Genomic DNA, 21526 nt, shown 5'->3' with positions numbered 1-21526 from the left:
GGTTACTAAAATGTAAAGTCCTACTGACACTATAAAGCAAGGGTGTGCAACCTGCGGCCTCACAAGGCCCACAAGGAAAAATTGTACAGCCTGCGGAGAAGTGCCATCTTTGAATGGTGTGTGGCCCAAAATCGAGTTTCTAATTTAGTTTAATCTAGTTCGTGCAATTCCAATCCTTTCGCATTACAAAGCTTATACCTGGGTCCGATTTATTATCTATGCCAATGACATTACAATGGCCTGGCTTGGCGTACATCTACCAGAAAGCCCATGTTAAGTAAAGATGCGGCCTGCGGTTTCACCTTGTTATTTGTATCTGGCCCTCTTGTATTAAAGGTTGCACACTCCTGCTTTAAAGAATTACATGTGGGATTTTGTATTAGGTAATATCGATTGATGTTAGACTTGAAGCAGTTTGTGTCAATACAATCAGGAAAACAGCAATTAGGAAGTGAATTCTAAGTAACTGGAGTTCTTGGAGATCTGTTAGGCATACTGACTGTAAATGAGTGATAGTTCACAGCCAACCGAGTTTGCCGGTTAATAATTTTGGTACTCCCGTAGTATATGTATATACCACGTTAGGCTTAGGCCATAATTTTATTCTGATTTTGCTTATTTTAGTTCTATTACGAGTTACAACTTCGGGGACTGTCTGCGTTAGCCAAGTGAATATACCCCCTGCTCATAGGCTTCTGTCCCTTTACACAACTTGATATAATGTAGGCAAACAAAATTAGTCACCTCCATATTGGTACACATACTTCTGTAGCGCAATAATTTCTATATAGGCTAATACAAATTTTATATTCTTTTTTAGTGATGCTCCGCTTGACTTGAAGATCAAATCTTGTATGATTTCTGATTTTTTCAGTTTAGTTGGTGAGTCTTTTATTCCAATTTCATGAATAAATATTTTGATTATTATTTAATTCTTCAATTATTTCTAATCCAGGTTTTCAGTGTGTTGATCCTCTGACACGAAGACAAAAGAAAGATCAAATGAGGGTAAGCCTTCAGTTATAAAAATCAAAGCTTAAATCTATTGGCAATAAGTTTATTTGAAAAGGTAATTATATAAAAAAAAATTTGTACAAATTTTGCTGCAATTTTTTTTTAAATAATTTTAGTAGAACTGAAGATTTTTAGGTACGATTGTTGCAAATTAAATTTGTAAATGACCCTAAACTTATAGTCCAATTTTATTTCATTTTTGAAGCATACAGAATTTTTTTTTTTGTTGACATCAATATTGATAATCTATGCGGTAACATGAAAATATAAGAATTATAAGTGTGTTATATTGTTTTGTCATCAAAAATTCACATTGTCGTATTGACTCGTATATAGTAGCAACTCATTGATTGCCAAGACCCTCTTTGTCATTGTGATGTTATTGTTCATGTCATAGTGCACTCAAGAAACTCTTAAAATACTTCAATGATATGGATAGGACTTATCTCAGTGGCTTTTGTTATAATTCCTAATTATTTATTGACAATAGCTGAGTGAGCTTAAATTACGCTTCGGCACAATCCAATACATTATGCAGTTTTCTGAAATCAGCACCAATTCAAATTTTAATTATTTTTCAAATTAAAATTGCTTTTCAACACATTGTTTTCTGCTTTTCTGAGCACCGAGTTGCTTTTTTCTGGCAAATGATTTATAAATTTTTTTGATACTTTTTGTGATAAATATGCAACGCAAATTCATGGTATGCATTTTGTTTTTTGATTAATTTCTTAATTTGCAAGCATACTCTGCATCAATTGGCCTTTCTGGGGTGACACCCCCATACTTTTCTGTGATAAATATGCAACGCAAATTCATGTTATTTATTTTGTTATCTGATTATTTTTCCTAATTAGCGACCATACTCTGCAAAAGGCCTTTCTGGGGCTACACCCATGCAGGGGGTAAGTAATAAAAGTGTGCTTGATTACTTCGCTTGCTTCATTTATATTTCTTTATAATCCGAGTGTTGTCTTCGAATGTGCTTTCTAATAAAATAATCCTGTAACTGGTGAATAATTTTCACTGCGGATAGTGTTTTCTCAGTGCATGTGTTTGTGTAATTTCTGCAGAATATTCAAATTTAGTGTGCAGCAGTTGATTTTGGTTTCCGTATGTCACTAATTTGTTGCAACTTGTTTAAGATTGTTTCAATCTCAAATGTATGGAAACCTTTCATTTGTTTTCCAACATATATATATACAGCTTCTGAATAAAATTTACTTACCTTTCCTCAAAATATAAAATTGCCAATTTTTTTCTGTTTGTGTAATGGAGCATATTATTGGTACATAAATGTTAGATCGCTCACGCTCACTATTTTTTACAAATGCATGTGACAAATGCACTAGAAAAGTTGAATGCCAATCAGATACTGCAACACTCTGTACTGTGGAGTCTTATTGGTTTCTAATGACAGATTATTTCTTTAGCCTGGTTCTTACTTCATTACATAATGCGATCAAACAGTCATCAGTTAGACATTTTGATCATTTCTATCAATACACTTTGTGTAGTTTTTTTATTTTGTAAAACATGCTACTACACTCATCCACAGAGTTTTCTGCGAGGCTAATTAAATATTACCGGTAGATGTATCTCATCTTATTTAAATACAATAGTGATTTCTGTGCTTTATTTATTGTCACATTTTTACCCTGAAAAGTTAGTTCGAACATTGAATCTTAGAACTGTAAAATTGAATGAATTTATGAAAAGTAGTTTGTATTTTGCGTAAAATCCAAAAATACTTCGGAAGAAGACAAGTTAACAGTACTATTGGAATTTGAGCATTGTTTTTTCAAACATTGGATTAGAAAATATATTGAAGGTTTTACTACCAATCAGGGACATTCTTGAATTATTATAAAGGATGCTGTATCTTATTCTCTCTGTGAAGTAATGTGTTACCTTTGTACATGAAACTAAGCACTCAAGTTTATTTTGTTTTGTTCTATTATGTGCCTAATGTTATTAAACTGAGATTCTACTTTGTAAACGTTAAAATCACTTATTTGGGTGTGCAATATCATTGTATGTGTGACACTAACGTATTTTTCTAAAACCTAATTTAATCTACTGGTAATATTCATTCAGTTATAAAATAGAGAATTAATAATTCAGTATGTATAATCATTTACCACATTGAATTCAACAAAAATTTGATGAAAGATTAGAAAATAGTAGAAAAATTTTGCTTTGCATAGGATATTTTTAGATACTGTCATAGTCTGGTCTGTGATCATGGCTTGATAAAACTGCTATTACTTATTTTTGATTTCTCTGGGGTGGTGTCATTGTGTAGTACTTTTCACTTCAATTAGAGTATTTTCAAGTTAAAATGTGATTCATGGTTTCTATTTCACAATCGATTAGCTATTGGCTTGGATATTTCTGCTTTGAATGAGAATTTTCATTTTTGAGTGCCTGTAAATATGGTTCAAGCATGGTTCAAGCAAAACTGGGTCAAAGTATAGATGGTTTTTAATGCACCAGGTATAGGCAAATGTGGCTGTTAGTTTTCTTTTGATTTAGTTATGTATAGATGAGATATGTTTAAAAATCAGTTTCACAAGGCGGAAATGTGACATAAATAAAAATAAAAATAAATGGGTGTTGTAGTTGGGAAGAGATGTTTATTTTGGAATCTCTATCGGTAACAACCAAAACAACGATGAATGTTTTGGAATTTTCAAATCTCTTGACTCTGGTAGAAACCTATATAGTTCTCTTTTCCAAAATCAATAAACCTATCCTTCAGTAGTAAAATTTTCTTTATCTCCTTGAATTTTGTTATATTTCTGTTTGGATTATTTCCATAATATCCTTTTATTGTGACCTACAAACGCTTATTTTTCAATTTTTTATTTATACGCAGATGCAATCAAAGAGACCTGTGTCTGCTTCTGGTCCTAAAGAGCCAGGTGTATCAGGTTTGAGTAATGAGGAAGCGAAGGTACTCAGGATTGCAAAAGAACAATATCAGCGACGAGGGAGTTTCATTCGAATTTTTCCAACTCCTGAAACGTGGGAATTATATGGATCTTTTCTTGAATATAAATCAAATCTCAACTTTGTACTTGCGCAGAAACTATTCCCTGAAAGGTGATTTAAATATTATAATGATTATTTTTTGTATTAATTGATCAGCAGATATCTCTTTATTCCTACTGGAATAGTAATTTATTTAACATCTTATGAGATAGTTAGAAATCATCAAGCAAAATTTTCATAGTGAATTGCATGTTTTTAGTACGCCATAAATAAAATTAAGTTTTGTTTCTTTGATATTGATATTGAATAGACACAATGGTTTCTCAATTTTCTATCATTTCAACAAATTCAGCTGCCCTGAATAATGTATTACTTTCAAATATAAACCTTACAAATATGACATTTATTGACGGATTCTCGAGCAGAAAAATTGCTCAAGGAATTTGTTGAAATTGCGATTAAATTTATCTGCCCTCTATCTGTTTTTTGCTTTCCAAATGTTTTCATATTTCCCCATTTTTTCGATTTATTTTGTTTCCGTCGAAATCCGTCACATAATATTAAAAATTAAAATACATTTAAACACATCACAAAATTAAGACAACTTGTAAAATTTGTTTTGTAACTTCATAGGTCTGTCAATGTCCATGATTTTTATCAGAATCATCAATATATTCTAAAATAGTAATAAGATAGCCTTTCTAGTAGTTGCAGACACAAAAATTGTTTCTTTTTGTTATTGATCTCACAGCAATATTAGGGGTCCTTGCAGAAATGGTGAGTTAAAACGCATAAATTTTTGAAGAAAACTGCTATTCAAGTTTAATTCCACACCGACATTAAACTAATTCAGTGAGAAACACGTTTTATAACATCGTGTATTTTGCTAGCTAATATGACAGTGGCACTCGTGTTCTGGTATGGGGTTTGCGGCGCAAAAGGATTGGAATTGCTCCCACATACCAGATTACCTGAACTAAAAATTTGTTTCACGGCCACATCATTTAGAACTGGCACTTCTCCGCGAGCCACACAATTTTTTATTGCGTGCCCCATTTGGCCCTTGGGCCGCAGTCCGTACACCCCTGATGTATGATGACCAACTCTAAAGATTGTCCAATGTATGTATATGTATTTTCTGTTCAGAGTTAAATCCAAAGCATCATCAGGGGTATATTCCACTGCTGTTGCAAGGATGAGAAGTATTGCTGCAGGACAAGTAAGTTGTCTTTTTTGCGTATTCGCTATGTTTTGACTTTCTAAGAAATATTCCGTTTTAGAACAACTTTCCCATTGTGCTTCGTTTTGAGAAAGAATGTGTTTCTAATGTGTTTTCCTACTTTTATTAACCTGACTTATACAACTAATTATGTATTGTTTTATTGACAAGATGTTGGAGAGCAGAAATCGAGTTATGACTGAACGATTCATGCAATACGAGAGAAAACTTCTTTCCCTTGAATCTCTCAAGAACAAGAAAACTAAGAAAGCAGTTAGTAGGAAAAAAAGCAAAGACACACCCATTGGTGAGTATATTCGAATGATTTTTGTTAAGTTTACCTTTCAAATGTTTATGTAATATTTTTAGATACTATAAACACCTCACACATCAGTGTCCCAAAATTTTCTCTGCTTCAGGTATTAGTGTATCACGAATTATTAGATAGTTTTGTTCTATTTTCTACAAATGTTCCATTCAAGATTTGAAAATTATAAAGTTTTAAATTTTTAAGCATAATTTTTCTCCGATGATTTAAATAGGATTATTTTCTATGTCAGGTATGTTTTGTGAATGTCGAAATAGTGTCTCAAAGGAAAATTTTGGTTTTGTAAAGAGTTTATTTTTTTATATTATAGTAACAGAGAATTGAAGCAGTTGGATGATATTCAATTGATATTAGTCATATAACATGCCATCTTTACTACTATCCACAGGACACAACACTAGTACTGCCACACATTTCACACCATCATTACTACCAGGGTTCCAAATAATTGATACTAATCATGTGACTAGGTTTTCTTGACTATAGGACTTAGTAGTAAGTTTGTATATTTACATTACACCAATTTATTTTTTCAAAGGTGTTGACAACAAATCTTTAGCTCAAGGTCAGTTGAAAAAATCTTCAAGGTCAACGGCGAGACAGAGTGATGATTCTGAAGAAGAAGATGACACTGATTCAGCCGATGATTCCGAAACTGAAAGAACAACGAAAAAAGAGATTTCCAAACCTACACATAAACTTTCAACTTCAGCTACTTCAAGTGTAAAATCTTCCACAAAGGCTTCTACTTCTCAGAAGCAAAAGAATACAGTTGCTCAAAAACCAGCAATTACAGGTGGAGGTGGTGACTTGAATCCACTGACAAAATCAGCTTATGCATCGGCAAGAAATTCCACGTCTGCAAAATCGCAAGTCAAGCAAAGTGCTTCGTCTTTAACTTCTAGTAGCAAAACAAGTATGTCATCAAAAAGCAGCAGTGGTAAAAATGATAAAAAGACCAAGAACTCTAACGATACTGTCATAACCAGACAGCAAGGTCAATCACAAAGAGTGTATACATATAAAAATGTTGAAAAGATCACTGACGAGGGCGGAGGTGATGCAAAATCTTGTGCTACCCCTGATAATCAACCGGTATCTGACAGTGATGATTCAACTGATTCTTCTTCTGATGAAAACGATGAACAAGCTGTCACACCAAAGCCTAGGCAACCGCAAAATAAAAGTTTGTCAACCATTAAACATGGTACAGTCAATGCTAATAGTCCTCGTACCAAACAACAGAAAAAAACACTTGATGTCCTACATGCTCTCAAATCTGGTGGGAACTTGGGGTAAAGTAATTTCTATGTTGCCACAGTAAAATCAAAGTAGCTTATGTAACGTTTTTTAAAAATAGAATATTTGCTCGGTGGTGTGGCGCATCGTGCTAAGCGTTAGGAATACGCTCCCCACCGCACCTCTGATTACTTTGCGTGGGTTCATAGGTTGAATCCCATATGGGGATGGTTATGTGCGCCGCCGCAGGGTGGTTCACCTAACCACTGGTAACTGGACGAGAGGCTGTGGTTCGCCATATGATTAAGCCGTCTTATTGTCTTTCCTCTTCCCCAGGATAAATATGTGAATCCTGATTGATTACGGACCAGTTTGTTTTTTCTATATTTAGTACGTTGGCATGTAAGGCGTGGAATATTGTGATACCATCAGTCATTCAGGGAATATTTTCTAAGTATTATATCCAAATTTCAGTATTGTAACTCTAAAATATTTTGCAATGTATTTTATGTCAAAATCGGAGTAAAAAATATAGATGTGTGTTTCAGTCATCCTCGAATACACAACACATAGGCGCGATGCTTCAAAATTTCAGATTTCTACCCTGTGAAATTTTGGAGCAATTGATAAATACAAATCTAAAAATACAAAAATGCAACTTTTCAAATTCTGAAAACGTGTCATAAAAGCCAAATTGATTCTATTGCAGAGAGAAACTCACTTTTGTTTTTTTAATCTTTTTGTAGGAAAGTGCAAGCTCGCCAAGCATTTTCTGCTTATTTATCCAGAGTGCAACAGAGATTAATGGCAGAATCTGAAAGTCATTCGCAACCAAACGCAGAAACTGTTACAAAGCAAGAAGAGCAAATGGTAAATTTACCTCAAAAATATTCTGCTTTTTTGAACTTTCGATCTAAAATATTTTCAGGTTAAGAAAAGTTGAATAAAGCAATCCTACTTTGTTCTCTAACTTAATTTTATTTCATTATTACCGGTATGTACTTCATTATTAGGACATAGCCTATGTGTTCATAAAACTGTGTCTGGTCTATTTAAAAATGTTTATTTTCAGGATCTTGTTTTACGATTCTTGAAACGTGCTGCAGGAAATCTCAAACAGTCATTTGCTGTTGTTATGCCAAGTAGAAGGTTGTGCCTTCCTGATCGAAAAAGAATTCTTGCAAAACAACTGGGTGATTTCGTTCATATTTATAACAAAGAAACTGACACAATGGAACAGAAACAGAGTTTGGGGTCAGTACATGGACTAAGTTCATTATTTCCAGATTCTTAAAGAGTTAGAAGGTTATGATGTTGATATCCCAGATTGAATATTTTGGGTTCTAACCCAATCCCACCACCGCACCAAGGGTGTAAAAATGGGGTAGGCAAAGTTGTGTGGGAAATATTATAGTCTTTTCTGAAATAGCTTTTTTTCACATGTCAGGGGTTGGTTGTACCGAATCTTGTTCATAGGGAAATCGTGAAAACACTTTTAAAAATATATTTACACTATATCTGTTTAAGAGTTTTGATAACTGTTTTATTGAAATATCATAAAATTCCCAATGTAAAACTGCTTTCAGTTTTGCATGAAACACACTTCGACTATCCTTAATAAGGGGTAACTGTATTACCTTTAATTTATTCTTAAAATTGATGTTTTATATGTTCAAATAATCATAGACACTTCATCATGGGTGTGCAACCTCCAATATAGGACAAATACGAAACTGAGTAAAACTGGCTGGCTTTATTTAACATTGCTTTCTAGTAGTTGCAGACACAAAAATTTTCGTTATTGATCTTATGACATGCGTTGTTTGATTTGCACAAGATCAAATATAGGCATTGAAACACCAGAGGGATTGGAATTACTCACACATACCAGGTTAAACTAAATCATAAACCCGTTTCGCTGGTCCCACACCTTTCAAGATTGGCACTTTTCTACAATCGCACAATATTTCATTGTGGGCCGCTATTGGCCCGCGGGCTGCAGGTTGCGCACCACCGCGCTAAATGGTCATCGATTAAAGAAAATTCAGTTTAAAAAAAACAGCCCACACAGCTTTGAAATTTAAAGTTGACATGTACCGTATATATTCACAGGCTGGAAAAAGAAGCTGTTGATGCCTGGACAGAATCTGTGCAAGAAATTTCACGCATCAGAGATTCAGATTTTCGATTTTTTGTTCTGTCTGCATCAGAAGCAGAATTAGAAGAAGTACTCACAACTTATACTCACAAAAATAAATCTGCATCTGTATTTCTTGGAGCAAGCAAACCTAAATCAAGGTGGTGTGACTTTAAATGATTTGATTTTTTCATTTTACAATTTTTTTGTGTGAACATTAAACATTTGAGAAAAATCTGACCTTCGAAGTGCTAACTTTTGAGCGATTTGCTTTTTTGTATAGTTATTCCCTTTATGGGGCAGACCCATACAGATTTTCACCACACTACAATACACATTGGAAAAACAGATTTCAGATTAAAGCTAACTATGAGTGGGGTTATGTGTGACTTAGTCCCCATCTAGTTCTTTATGCCTTCGCACTAGTGGACTGTATACGTGTAATACAAGGATATTGTAACAGGAATAAACATGACTATATCACGCAATTTAAGAGTCCTGCTGCACACTAACAGTAACACAAATGTATTTCGGTGACATGACGTTACAGAGTATTTTGAATAATACTATTCAAGGTAGGTCGTGTCTTGCAAAATTCAATTAACAATATATAATTGAACATAGACATACCGGTATATTGTTATACTCATTTAAAAAAAAACGCAAACATGGGTTTCTCATTATTTTTCAAATAAAGAGAGAAAAGAGAAATTTCAACCCCTGCAACCATGGCGACGGCTACTTCAACGTCGACACTGTTACAATCTCGCAATAGATTGACAACAATTGATACTTTGCCTTCACAACCTCTTGTCCAAACTGGGAAAATGTATCAATCTGAAGAACATAGAGAAGGTAGTCTTTCGATTAACTCATTTAAAATGAAATACTGTTGGTTTATAACTTGATAGTATTGGGTAATCTTGTGACATTCACCCTCCCATTCAATTCTAAACTTGTGTAGGCAAATTTTCCAGTACCAATTAGTGATTTATCATGCATAAATTTTGAAATGGGATAGGATTTTTAAATTTATCTTGGGAAGATGGAAACTGATGACAAGACCTAGTCATATGGCAAGCCACGTCTGGTCACCAGAATAATTTGATTCAGATGCATGGACTTGATGGTGGAAGAATCCTTAACTGACCAGCAGTTACGTGAACAACCCTACGACTGAAGAGAGTCCAGCAATGCTCTCGCACATGATTATCTCCTCACAGGATTCAAACATGCTAACCTGTACAAGGTAGTCAGAAGTGCGATGGCAATGCCCCAGCACCACACTTAACTTGTATTTTAATTAAACATGTTGATAAGTTATCAGAAACATTCATATTGAACAAAGCAGTCTGAATATAGTTAGAAAATTGTATGTGTTATTAGGCAACCCTGCTTGGAAGTTCTCTCTTTAGGTAAAGTGGTAAAGACACACTACCATTTGCTCAAGGCAAGAAATTGGTACCGGTAACTACAAAAGAGATTGTATGTCTTCTCACTTTCTCCTTTCATTATAATAAATTTTGTGTGATTTTTTTTTAAAATTGCAGTTAATTTGATCATTCTTGATAAATCTATCTTTTGAATTCACAGATTTATACGAATTAAATCTTCATCGGAGAAGTCAGTCCGCATATTCCTCTTTTCGAATGAGATCTCCATCTCCAGCATCTTCTGTAGCGAGTTTGTCGTCTCGTCCTGTCACAGTCTCCTCTCATTCTCATCATGGACCTCCTCACCCATCGGCAGCTTATCTAAATCAAATCCAGAAACCAAATTCTGCTGTCAGTTCTTTACAACAAGCTGCGTATGTCTATAGTTCCAAACTGACACCTCCGTCATCTGTTTTAAATGTAACCACCAATCAACAATCGAACCAAAAAAGGCCGTCCAGTGCAAGAGATTTCAATCCAGGTAAGATGTTATTAATGGAAGTTTTTTCTGTTGCATTCAAGTTCAATTTGAATTGTTTGTCAGACAGTGATGTCCATTGGCAGATGATACTCAGATAGAAAAATTTTCTTTCAAATAATTATGTTGTTAAAGATATTCTGTCTATAATTAAACTTCAAGTTATCAACTTTCTCTATTGGAATTATAGTGCATAACAGCCTGTTTTACTCAATTTATATAACAGTATATTAAATTTGTCTGTTGGGCTTTATGAATGATATATCTTTCTCATATAATACTTTTGTTGCCAAGATTGGTTCATTTATACATACTGTAAATCACTTAATATAGCCTTTTAAATCATCTTTTGGGAACAAGTAATAATGTATTTTGAAATTTTTTTTTTGGAAGACTAATTTAATGAGATAATACAGTGGTGGTTGGCCATTGTACATAGCATTAGGAATTCTTTGGCCATCGCACCTCTGAGTGTGTTAGAGGATTGCTGGATTCCTCGCTGTCGTAGGGTGGCTCACACAACTAGTAATATTCTTATTATGTCTAGTACTAAACTTTCTCTTATTTGTTTGTCAGTTTCGCAGAGTAACTCACAAAGCAACCATTCTAATAGTCGACCAGTATCTGCTGCTACAGGCAATGCAAATAGTTTAGGAGGGAGTCTTCATTACCAAACAGGTGAGCTGAATTTTTTTTTTTACTCACCGGTAATTCTGACTCATTTTGTGATGAAATTGATGACTTTTGTCAAAGGTAACTAGGCACAATATATCGTTATTGTGCCTAGGATTAAATGAGAAGTTGATCAAGTCCGGCAAGTTTATTTTTTTCAACCCGATAGAGGGCGATTTTTTTTATCAATAAAAACATCACTTTTTAATACACACGATAACACATAAATACAATTGCACTTAAAAAAAAGAAGGGCGGCGACCTGATTGCAGAATGAATTCTCCCCTTCACAGTGTTTGTTTCTAAATCCATCATACACAAATCATGAGAAAATGATAATTGCGCGATTTCACTGTGAAAGGAAGCCACAGGGAACCAAAACTGTTTATCAAGCAGCAGCACCCAAGGTTTTAATATCTAATTTAAATTGGGAATTTATGAGTTTTGGAACTAATGTTATGGACGGTGAGTAAGCCCACCATACAAGGCAGTGTTGTAATTCAGAAAGCTATTCAGCTATTGAAGTTAGCTGTACTTGTAATATTATTTAATTTTTAACCCAAACTCTAATACTCCAAGCATGCATTCTTGGAAGTAGCTGACAAAACTACATATTTGAAATAGTGTAAAATGTTACAGTGCACAAAATGAACAGACACTTAACTAAAAAAGTGCATTCGTAGGCAACTTTATATATATAGAATTTAATTCAGTGGTTCCCAAACTTTTTTACTTCGGCGGACCGGTAGAATTGGATGAATAAACAATATTAAAATGATCGACACAAGCATGAAATTAAAATAAGAAAAACATGAACGAGGTATCATTTTATTGACTGCCTTTTTCACTTAAATTTGTTTTTGATTACAAGAAACACTTTGAAATTATAAAATTCGGCTAACGGATGAAAATGTTTGACTTAATATTTTTTTGGTGAATGAAAAGTGTCCTCAGAATGCGTCCTTGCATGTTTCCACACCTACCAATTTTTCACGCTTTACCGAAGCATATGAAATTATTTTTTCTATGCTGTGTGGAAGCTGTCAGCATTTTTTTGACTGACGTCACGTGACATGACATTTTTATTTTTCAAAGTTATGCCTTCTGTACTGTTTTGCTATTTATGAAAATGAGGTACATTTATTTAACCTTTTTCTATGTAATATGGCGTGGGGGGTAGTTGAAATAGTCTCTGTTCGACTTTAAATGAAAATTCTAGTTTCGCGCTATCAAACACAAATCTGGGTCGAAAATTTAAAGTTTATTAATAATTTACCAGTGTTTGTTCTATTCAAATTCAAATGTATATTTCAATCTGTATTGAATGGTAGCACATAAATTATTGTACAATTGGTATCATTGTTATCTGTTTACAGGTAATTCGATCCTTGATATACAGTATAAAAAATTGGAAATGAACTACAAAACGCTTAATATTTTTGTTTTGAGATTTGTTTATTTTGTTATCCAAGTATGATAATACTCATGTATCATTTTTCACTTGTGTGGTTTTAATTTACTGGTATCACTTTTTCTTCGCACGCAATCAAGGACTGGTACGCCTTAGGAGTCGCAGTCTTCCTGCCTTAAAGTTTGACACTCCGTCTTATTCTTTATTGAAAATCCTATGCAAAAAGAGACGTGAGTTGTGTGTGGTAAATGTTGTTCATTATGGTACATCATGCATGTGGTAAAACGTTATCTAAAAAGGTGCCTGAATATATGCTAATTATGCATTAGATTGTATTTGGTTCTAGAAGTGACTCCCGTTTTCCTAAAAAATGTAAATTTTCTGTAAATTTCAACTTTGCAATAATATCATGATATGTCTCAAATTCATGAATTGTCTGAATATGCACAAAGTTGAATGTTGGTGTGCTGTGTGAATTATGTTATCATTTATATATTTATATGGCTCATAGTGAAATCGATTGTCCAAGTAATGTATTTTTGTATTTAATATACAGTAATAGTATATTCATTCTCAAATTATTTTTGTAACGATACATTTGGAAAGTTAGCAGGTGATGAACCATTGAGAGTTAAGACAATTATAATCAAATTTTAGTTTAATAAGACAACCTTAAAGGAAATTATAGGCATATAATTTATTTTAATGTGATGTATCAGCTTGCTTATTTATTCAAAAATATTACTGCTACCTGCATTACTTTTTTCTACATTTATTTGTAATTTATGTCTGAGTGTACTGACATCCATTAGGAAACCTCCAACAGCACATATTGAGAAAAGAAAAAATAGGATGACCGTACACATTTCATTATGTGGAATGTGTTCTCTGTAGTTACTCATGTTACTGAACACATGCCGACAGTGTGTATAAATTGATAGATCTGATCAAGTGAAATCAATGCCAGATTTATATAATAAGATACAAAGCAGCTAGAACATAAAAATGAGGCTTCGTAATGACTCAGTTGTGTTTTGACCTCTCACAAATATCTTTTATCATTCGTCTCATTTTTTTTACATTGGTTTATCCTAGTATGTAAGCAACCCCTAATACGGTAAATTTGGAAAAATTCACATATAAGCTGACCCTATAATCACAGCACAGACCCTACAATTACAGACATTTCGCTGTCATAGCGTACCAATACTGCTTCGTTTGTGTGCGTGCACGTTCTTATCATGAGAACTTAGCATGATTCGAGCTATAGCTGTTGGAATGAAGTTAGTATAATGTCATTTCAGAGTTATGCACGCACAAGGCGACCCCTTAGTTTGGCAGCTTTTATTTTTGAGTTTCAAACTCGGCTTATTTGAGAGGACATACGGTAACTATGTTAGTATTTTTGTACTACGGTACATTTCAATTATGTACGAAGTTAGGCAACAAATAAATAAAGACTATTTGACTTTGTTTTAAGCTGCCAATGAAGAAGCAATAGCAGATGCATTACAGAAATTGGCAGAACGTCAAGCAGCACGACAGTATTCTGCAACTAGTCAATTGCAAGCCTTGACTCAACATCTCTCAAACATAAATTTGGCAAATATGTCTGCAGCACGTCGGCAAGCCGGTAATTAAAAGAGTAGTACTAAGTCTGAAGGTTTTTTCTGGTCATAATATAAAGAAAAATGATTGTATGAAAAAGTCTGTAACCTTAGAGAATTGAAATGAAAAAAACTTAATTTTACTTTTAATCATACATTCAACTATAATGTATTACATATTATTCACACCATCTAATGTGGAACCTGTGAGAAACCTGGAAGATAAGCTAGCATGGTCCCAGTATTTCAAGGAATGTGGGTGAAAGTATCTGTTCCATATGGCGTAATGAAGCTTTTTCCTTGCTTTACTTTCCATCGCATAGTTAATGCTTTTTGCTGATTTTCATACCGTCTTGAATGGAGCCCAAACTGACTTTGCTTCAAGCTTGTTGATCACCAAACTTGCACACCTCCGTTGTGTCACCCAACCTGCAGGGTCGCTCTTCTTGATTGAGAATTTACTCTAATCTTCATTATTCAAAGAATCAATAACACTTACTAACTTGGTGAAACTTTTTACGTATCTGCCCTAATATGGATGACGAATTAAATGTCATCTACATTACTACAGTATTAAGGAAGCTTGATAACTATAGTTCAATGCAGCTTGATAAAAATATTCTCACATTCGATTCATCTTCTGTATTTCACAGTTCAACAGCAGCATAATTTGGGATCTCAGCGAGCATCCAGTCTATCAGATCTTGCTGCGACTGATCCTTCGGTTCAAAGTATGATGGAAAATGGTGTATGGGATGCTGATGCAGGCACGTTATCAGGTAGATTTTGTTTGTTGCTCTTACTATATACAGGGCAACTCAAATACAATCTAAAAATTTCTTAATTACTTCAATGAAAATGAAAAAAAATTTGTTTGAATATGTTGTAAGCCTACCCAAAAGTTATGTTCCCTCTAGAACAGGGTTGTGCAACCTGTGGCTGCGGGCCAAATGCGGCCCAAAAAGAAAAATTGTGTCACCCGCTGAAAAGTGCCAATTTTGAATGGTGGGCTGCCTGCGAAACGAGTTTTCAATTTAGTTTAATCTGATATCTGCGAGTTATTACAATCCCTTTCCATTGCAAAGCCTAAACTTGAGTTCAATTTATTATTCGTGCCTATGTCTATGACGTTACAATGCTTACAGCTAGCTTGTGCGAAACAATCAATCGAAATGTTTTGTGCATGCAACTACTGGAAAGCCTATATTTAATGAAGGTGCGGCCAGCGGTTTCACCCAGATATTTGAATCTGGCTCTCTTGTATACGAGGTTGCACACCCCTGCCTCAGAATTTTTTTTAGAATAGAATTTTTCGCAACATTACTACCAGTATATTCAATTGGCTAACTCAGACAGTTCCCGAACTTGCAATCGAACTAAAATAAGGAAATTGTAATAAAATTATGGCCGAACTCTAACCCGGTACATGCACTACGAAAGTACAGCTCTCTTTTAATATGCATCACAAAATTCATCAGTTTTAAATCGATTTTTTGATATGTTATTACCACAGGTGCCAACAAATACAGAAATATTAACCCAGCTGGTCAATCTCAGGCATTGGCTGAACAAAGCAAAGAACTTCTGCAAGAAAGCAAAGCCAAACATCAAGCCATGGTGGCTCAGGTAGCACGGGTGAAAATGATTTCTACTAATTTCATTAATTCTTTTTTTATTAATTTATATTAATTAAAAGACCTGTCTTGCATAGTATTTTGTTGTGTTCAGTTTTAATTGCATAATATTACATACTAATTTTTAAATAATTTTTCATTTAATTATAAAGTTTACAGCGTTTTTACGGGCGGCACGATGACGTAGCAGTTAAAGCTTTAGGCGTAACTGTGCTGGCATTGTAAATTACATATCTTGGGTACAATCCCCATGCCTCCACTTCACCCAGGGTGTAATAAGTAGAGTAAGCGGCGCTCCAGCAGTGTGTGTCCCAATATGGAGGTAACTAATTTTGTTCGCCTACTTTACATCAAGTTGTGTGAAGGGACTGAAACCTATGGGCAGAGGGTATATTCACCTTGCAAACACAAACAGTCACGAACTTGTAATAGAACTAAAATAAGGAAGATCGTAATAAAATTATGCCCTAATCTTAATCTGGTACACACTACGGGAGTACCGGCTAGGCAATGGCGAACCGGTAAGGTGCCGGTTCTGCCAAATAATAGTAGCTCCGAGCATATTAGATATCAGCATCTGCTTGTATAAAACCAGCAAAAGGACGTGAAAAATATATAATCAACAGATTACTTTCACATGGTTCATGATTTACAGGTTATTGATGGGTGGAGAGGAGAGACAGATATTGAGGTTAATAATGCAGAAAATTTTTACAATGAAGAAAGTTTTATTTCAAGTGGAGTTCAGTGCATTGAGCCACAGAGGAGAAATTTCCTCGATTCTTTAATGTGTGGATGGGATGAGGAAGAATGTGAAGGAACCACAGAGGATCAATGTTCAAAATTGTGCAGAATAGAAACAGTTTCAGCTTATAGATGGGAATCACCAAGAAACAATTCACCAGAAAAAAGTCTTTTCTATTACAGACTTGTAGAATCTTACGTTCCGTTAAAATATTCCGTCACCAAATTTTGCCCATGCAGTAAAAAAGCAGTTGATGATTCTAAAGCTAGTTTGCCATCATCAAGTGAGAAAGGTTCCTTGACGGAAGATTGTAGACCGAAAGTTAAATCATGTATTAACCATGACTGCAAAGATATGAATGAAAAAGACCTAGTCAAGGGGAACGGTAGCATGCCAATTTTTGATCATAAACGCCAAATCAGGCCAAAATCAAGAGTAGAAAATGTTTGGAATTCATACCATAAAACTGGTTCAAACAGTAGCAATCCATCCGCAAAATCATCGAAATCTCTAAAAAAAAATTCCAGAGAAAGTTCGGACAAATCATCGAATGAATTGAGCCTTGATACGTCTTCAAGTACAATGGTATATAAGAATGCCCTGGACTGGGCAAAAACGGGAGACAATCATACTGTACAAAACGCTATATCAGGCATCAAAGGAATGTTTGAGGCAGGAGAACTACCTTGTAAAAGATGGAGATATCAGAATTCATGCGCAGGTTCCATAAGAACAGCAGAGAGCTGTAGGAAAAACAAAAAGGAAGTTGTTAATAGTAACAAAGAAAGAAAAGCTACCCAAGAAAAAACAGTTAAGAGAAAGGTGAATGTATTTGGGATTATCACTACATAGAACTAGAAGCTGTAATTTAAAACCTGTATCGGTAATATTTGTGCTGTGTTGTAATTTATTAAATTCATTGCTGTTGTAATTGTTTTTTTTTTGCTAAAAAATCTTGGTTGAATTGAAATATATCATTTTTTTATTTTCCAACCTGTATTGCCGTTTATTACTTTTTTAACAAGTTTTTGCATCACACGCAGGCACATAACATGGTTTCGATGGGAGTTGATGCAAAATCACAACATTCGTATATGAGAACAGATGACTCATACTCACTCAGACATCGTCCAAATTCAGCCTCATCAATAGCTCATAAACTGTCATCTTCAGCGAATGCATCTACCAATAATAGTTCTCGACCACCTCAGGTGCCACGACCACCAGAAAAACCTAAACCTGTTGAAAGAGTTGTTCCTACTGTGAGAAAACAATTAGGTGAGTTCTCTCATTATCATTGATGGAGTAGAATTGTATAAGTTTTGAAATCCCAACTAACATCAGTTAATAATGCCTGGCAGTGGAGTCTGGTCACTGGTCAGAGTTTGGTGTTTTTGTTGATATTGGAGTCAAAGCTGTATTTCAATTTCACGTTGAAAATTGTTTCAATTGTAGCATAGTATAGTATTCTAGTATGTGTCTAATTTTGAGTAGGCTGCGTTTGGACTCAACTTGTGTGCAAAGTTTGATTAGGAATGGGGCAACAAATTGGCTTTTTTAATTTTGCAGATCTATTCTTATTAGGAATCAATTTCACACACTATATTTACATTATCTAGAACTATTACATTATTCGTAGACGAGAACAGAATCTCCAACTTTAAAATTTCCATCAAGTAAATTGAATTATGTCATGATTTTCCTCGTAAATACAAAAAAATGGATGATACAGTAATAAATGAATTTTCATTAACAATTTCTGAAGAAACTTCTGCTTTTTTTATATGATTACCATATTTATTTCACAATTTGACTTGTTTTGAGAATTTTTTCGTAGATTTCAATAATATCTCGTGATATTATATTTGCTTGTGTGTAGTGTTTTTATTGGTTTGCATTGCTTATTGTTTTTGAATAGGAAATACTAAAATCACTCGAACGGGAAGTCACCCAATGTTGACGGGTTTGTCCCCAAATCCTTCTACTATGACAGTGAATGATGATAGCCTTCAACTTGACTTTTACAACAGTTTCAAATATGACAACTCGACAGGATCAACTAGAATCGTAGAGAAACCACAAGAGTATCACACTGTGGGAAATACAAATGGTGGTAAGTTGTTTTGTAATAGCTTTAGTAAGAAAGCAAGTTGGATTACAAATTCCGATGTAAAATAAAGGTTCTTACGCTATTATTGAGTTATAGTGTAAGGAGGGTTTCCCAAACTGGGGTCCATGAACCCTTAGGGGTCGGTGATGACTGCACAGGGGGTCCGCAAAGATATTGAAAGAGTCCTAAACATGGATACAAATGGATTGTAATCTTATCAAATTTCTGTTAGTTTTATTTCGTTTTAAAGTATCTCAAAATTTATTTATATATAAGTTCTAAAATTCTAATAAATTCTACTAGTTAAATTTGAGTCTGTGATATTTCTTACTGTTCTTCATGAAAATATCATTAATTTTTAAAGTGCTATAATAAATAATCATTTTTTTAGCTGTAAATGTTGTATCAAGACCATCCAGTGCCAAACGACCGACTTGGAAACCTTGAACCAATTTCTACTTCATCTGTGTGTTCTATTCAGATAATGACATCAAAGATTTGTTCTGTATCGATTCGATTCTTATTTTTATTCCAAATGTTATGCAATACGATATTCAACAATATCAAAGTGAAATGCTGAACCAAACTAATTTTAACCATATTAAGTATTAAATTTTATATAGATATTATTAACCACTATTATTTTTTATTTTCGGTATTAGAAACTGGTATTTCATTTATTACATATATAGCACATTAATTCTGTTCCTGATGTTTAGTAGTATTGCTAAATTAACTGATGCTCTGATATTGTTTGAATAGACTATTAGTCTTTGAAAGCATCATTTAGTTTATTGGTGCTCTATGTTCTCGCTTAATTAAAACAATACATAACAAGATAAAGAAGGTTGATAGAAAATTAATGAAATTTCACCCGCTTTTGACACTTTCAGAGATTCTAGCATTGTTTCTGTAAAGCAACAGCACTGTGATTTCTCTAAAGTGATGAACTGCTGTATTACCAGTAACTTGAAATGTTCTACGTTTTTGTACTTATCACATTTGTTTCTAGATGTTTTTAACTCTTGTATACTACTTTATTGTATTCTTCGCTGTAATTACCTATATTAATCCTATATTAATCCGCAAATTCTCTTACTAAATATTTGTTTTATAGGATTTATACCAATGTGAGTACATTACACCTTTTATACCTGTCGAAATTGATTTTCCTATCATGCCAAACTGTGGTTACTATTCCTGTTTTTTCCCCTTTTTTCTCGCTTGGTGAACATACTTAATTGTATAATTTATATTATAGTGGCAAAATGTTATTTGGTCTATAACATTGAAGAGCTGTACTTAAGACTATCAAATTTTTACATTTATTTGAATGTTTTGCGTCATTGTTTTTTGTATTGTACTAATACCAGTTAACATTGTTTGCTGCATTTAGTGAGAAAGAAATCTTTTTCAGTGATTCAGTGAGCAACATTTTTGCTACACCAAGATAATTTATCAATGCAATCTGGTAAACAAATATTAGCAAGTATTGCTTCATGAATTCTGTTTCTTTTCAGTACAATATACATGTAGGCTCATGGACGAGTTTTAGTAGTAAATTGAAAGTGAAATGCCCACTTCTGAAAGAGATTTCAAACTACATGCTTGGATTTGATTATATATTATTCATATTTACATTCTTCACGAGTGAATCTTCTATTGCAACGTTGTCGAATTGTCAGTCAGACAATTGAAGTGCCCAGTGAACTTAAAACATTTAGCATTTTAGCGAGTTATGAAGAGGAACCCAGCGCATTCATACATTATGGGTGGGTTAAGCATCATCCAACTCACTAGGAGTGGCTCGTCATATTATATATATAGCAGGGATGGCGAACCACTGACCCGTTTGTGACCCACCGCGTTTTATTCGTGACCCACCAAGGCACGAATAAAATAAAATAAAAATACCAACATATTAGTGATGAAATTTGATAAAACCGGCCTTAAATTAATCCTGCAAAAACTAAACTATTATAATGTAGGGGAAGGTGGGGCAAGTTGGGACATGGGGCGTCCCCGCGAACGGACAACGGATGGGTAGAGCGGCGCAAGCTATGAGGTGAAATTGGTTTTGGGAGGTTGAAACTAAAATTTCACCGTTTCAGTTTTTTCTTTTTTCTACTGTAGCCTTCCCAACATGACAAACCACCGTCTGATATTTTTCAGCTCTAGTCCACTGTAAAATATTCATAACTTTGGCGAGTGGATGTACCTTCCGAATTTCGCCGTGGGATGGTCTGAAAATATTTGTTTCCTATGGGGAACAATGGACCGGGGTTCCGTAGGACATGCCCTACAGGGCAAAATTCGAGAGTGTTTGATACAATAAGTGCTCAGAGACCTAGAGATGCGGTATATTTTGTGTAAGATTATGGTTTTTTTCGACCCATGGCCCAATATGGAATATATTCCGGAATCAATAATATTTCCAGATTTAGATTCGATTTAGATTTTAGGAAATAATCAAATTTGTTTGCAAAATTTTTTGTCAAAATATTG

At 34.1% G+C, this 21526-nt stretch overlaps 1 protein-coding gene across 6 annotated transcripts in view; it reads left to right on the top strand.

The window, feature by feature from the left end:
• The window catches only part of LOC120335337 (tubulin polyglutamylase TTLL5-like), a 29404-nt gene extending 8250 nt beyond the window's left edge, over positions 1-21154 (top strand). The window contains exons 11-31 of one of the 6 annotated variants that reach the window (XM_078109989.1): positions 821-882; positions 956-1008; positions 1872-1919; positions 3893-4119; positions 5155-5227; positions 5399-5534; positions 6094-6850; positions 7541-7664; positions 7867-8048; positions 8907-9092; positions 9629-9786; positions 10525-10845; positions 11419-11520; positions 13066-13155; positions 14406-14558; positions 15186-15311; positions 16046-16158; positions 16822-17733; positions 17955-18189; positions 18830-19024; positions 19413-21154. In XM_078109989.1, the coding sequence (XP_077966115.1) occupies positions 821-882; positions 956-1008; positions 1872-1919; positions 3893-4119; positions 5155-5227; positions 5399-5534; positions 6094-6850; positions 7541-7664; positions 7867-8048; positions 8907-9092; positions 9629-9786; positions 10525-10845; positions 11419-11520; positions 13066-13155; positions 14406-14558; positions 15186-15311; positions 16046-16158; positions 16822-17733; positions 17955-18189; positions 18830-19024; positions 19413-19468 (4309 nt within the window). In that variant the 3' untranslated portion in view covers positions 19469-21154. Of the gene's footprint in view, positions 1-820; positions 883-955; positions 1009-1871; positions 1920-3892; positions 4120-5154; positions 5228-5398; positions 5535-6093; positions 6851-7540; positions 7665-7866; positions 8049-8906; positions 9093-9628; positions 9787-10524; positions 10846-11418; positions 11521-13065; positions 13156-14405; positions 14559-15185; positions 15312-16045; positions 16168-16821; positions 17734-17954; positions 18190-18829; positions 19025-19412 lie in introns of all 6 variants that reach the window. The other 5 variants (XM_078109990.1, XM_078109991.1, XM_078109993.1 and 2 more) reach the window with 5 other exon arrangements.
• Positions 21155-21526: the final 372 nt, after the last annotated feature.

The sequence above is a fragment of the Styela clava genome, chromosome 2 (genome assembly GCF_964204865.1).
Source record: "Styela clava chromosome 2, kaStyClav1.hap1.2, whole genome shotgun sequence".
NCBI classification, from domain to species: Eukaryota; Metazoa; Chordata; class Ascidiacea; order Stolidobranchia; family Styelidae; genus Styela; species Styela clava.
This window is presented reverse-complemented; position numbering and strand designations above follow the sequence as displayed.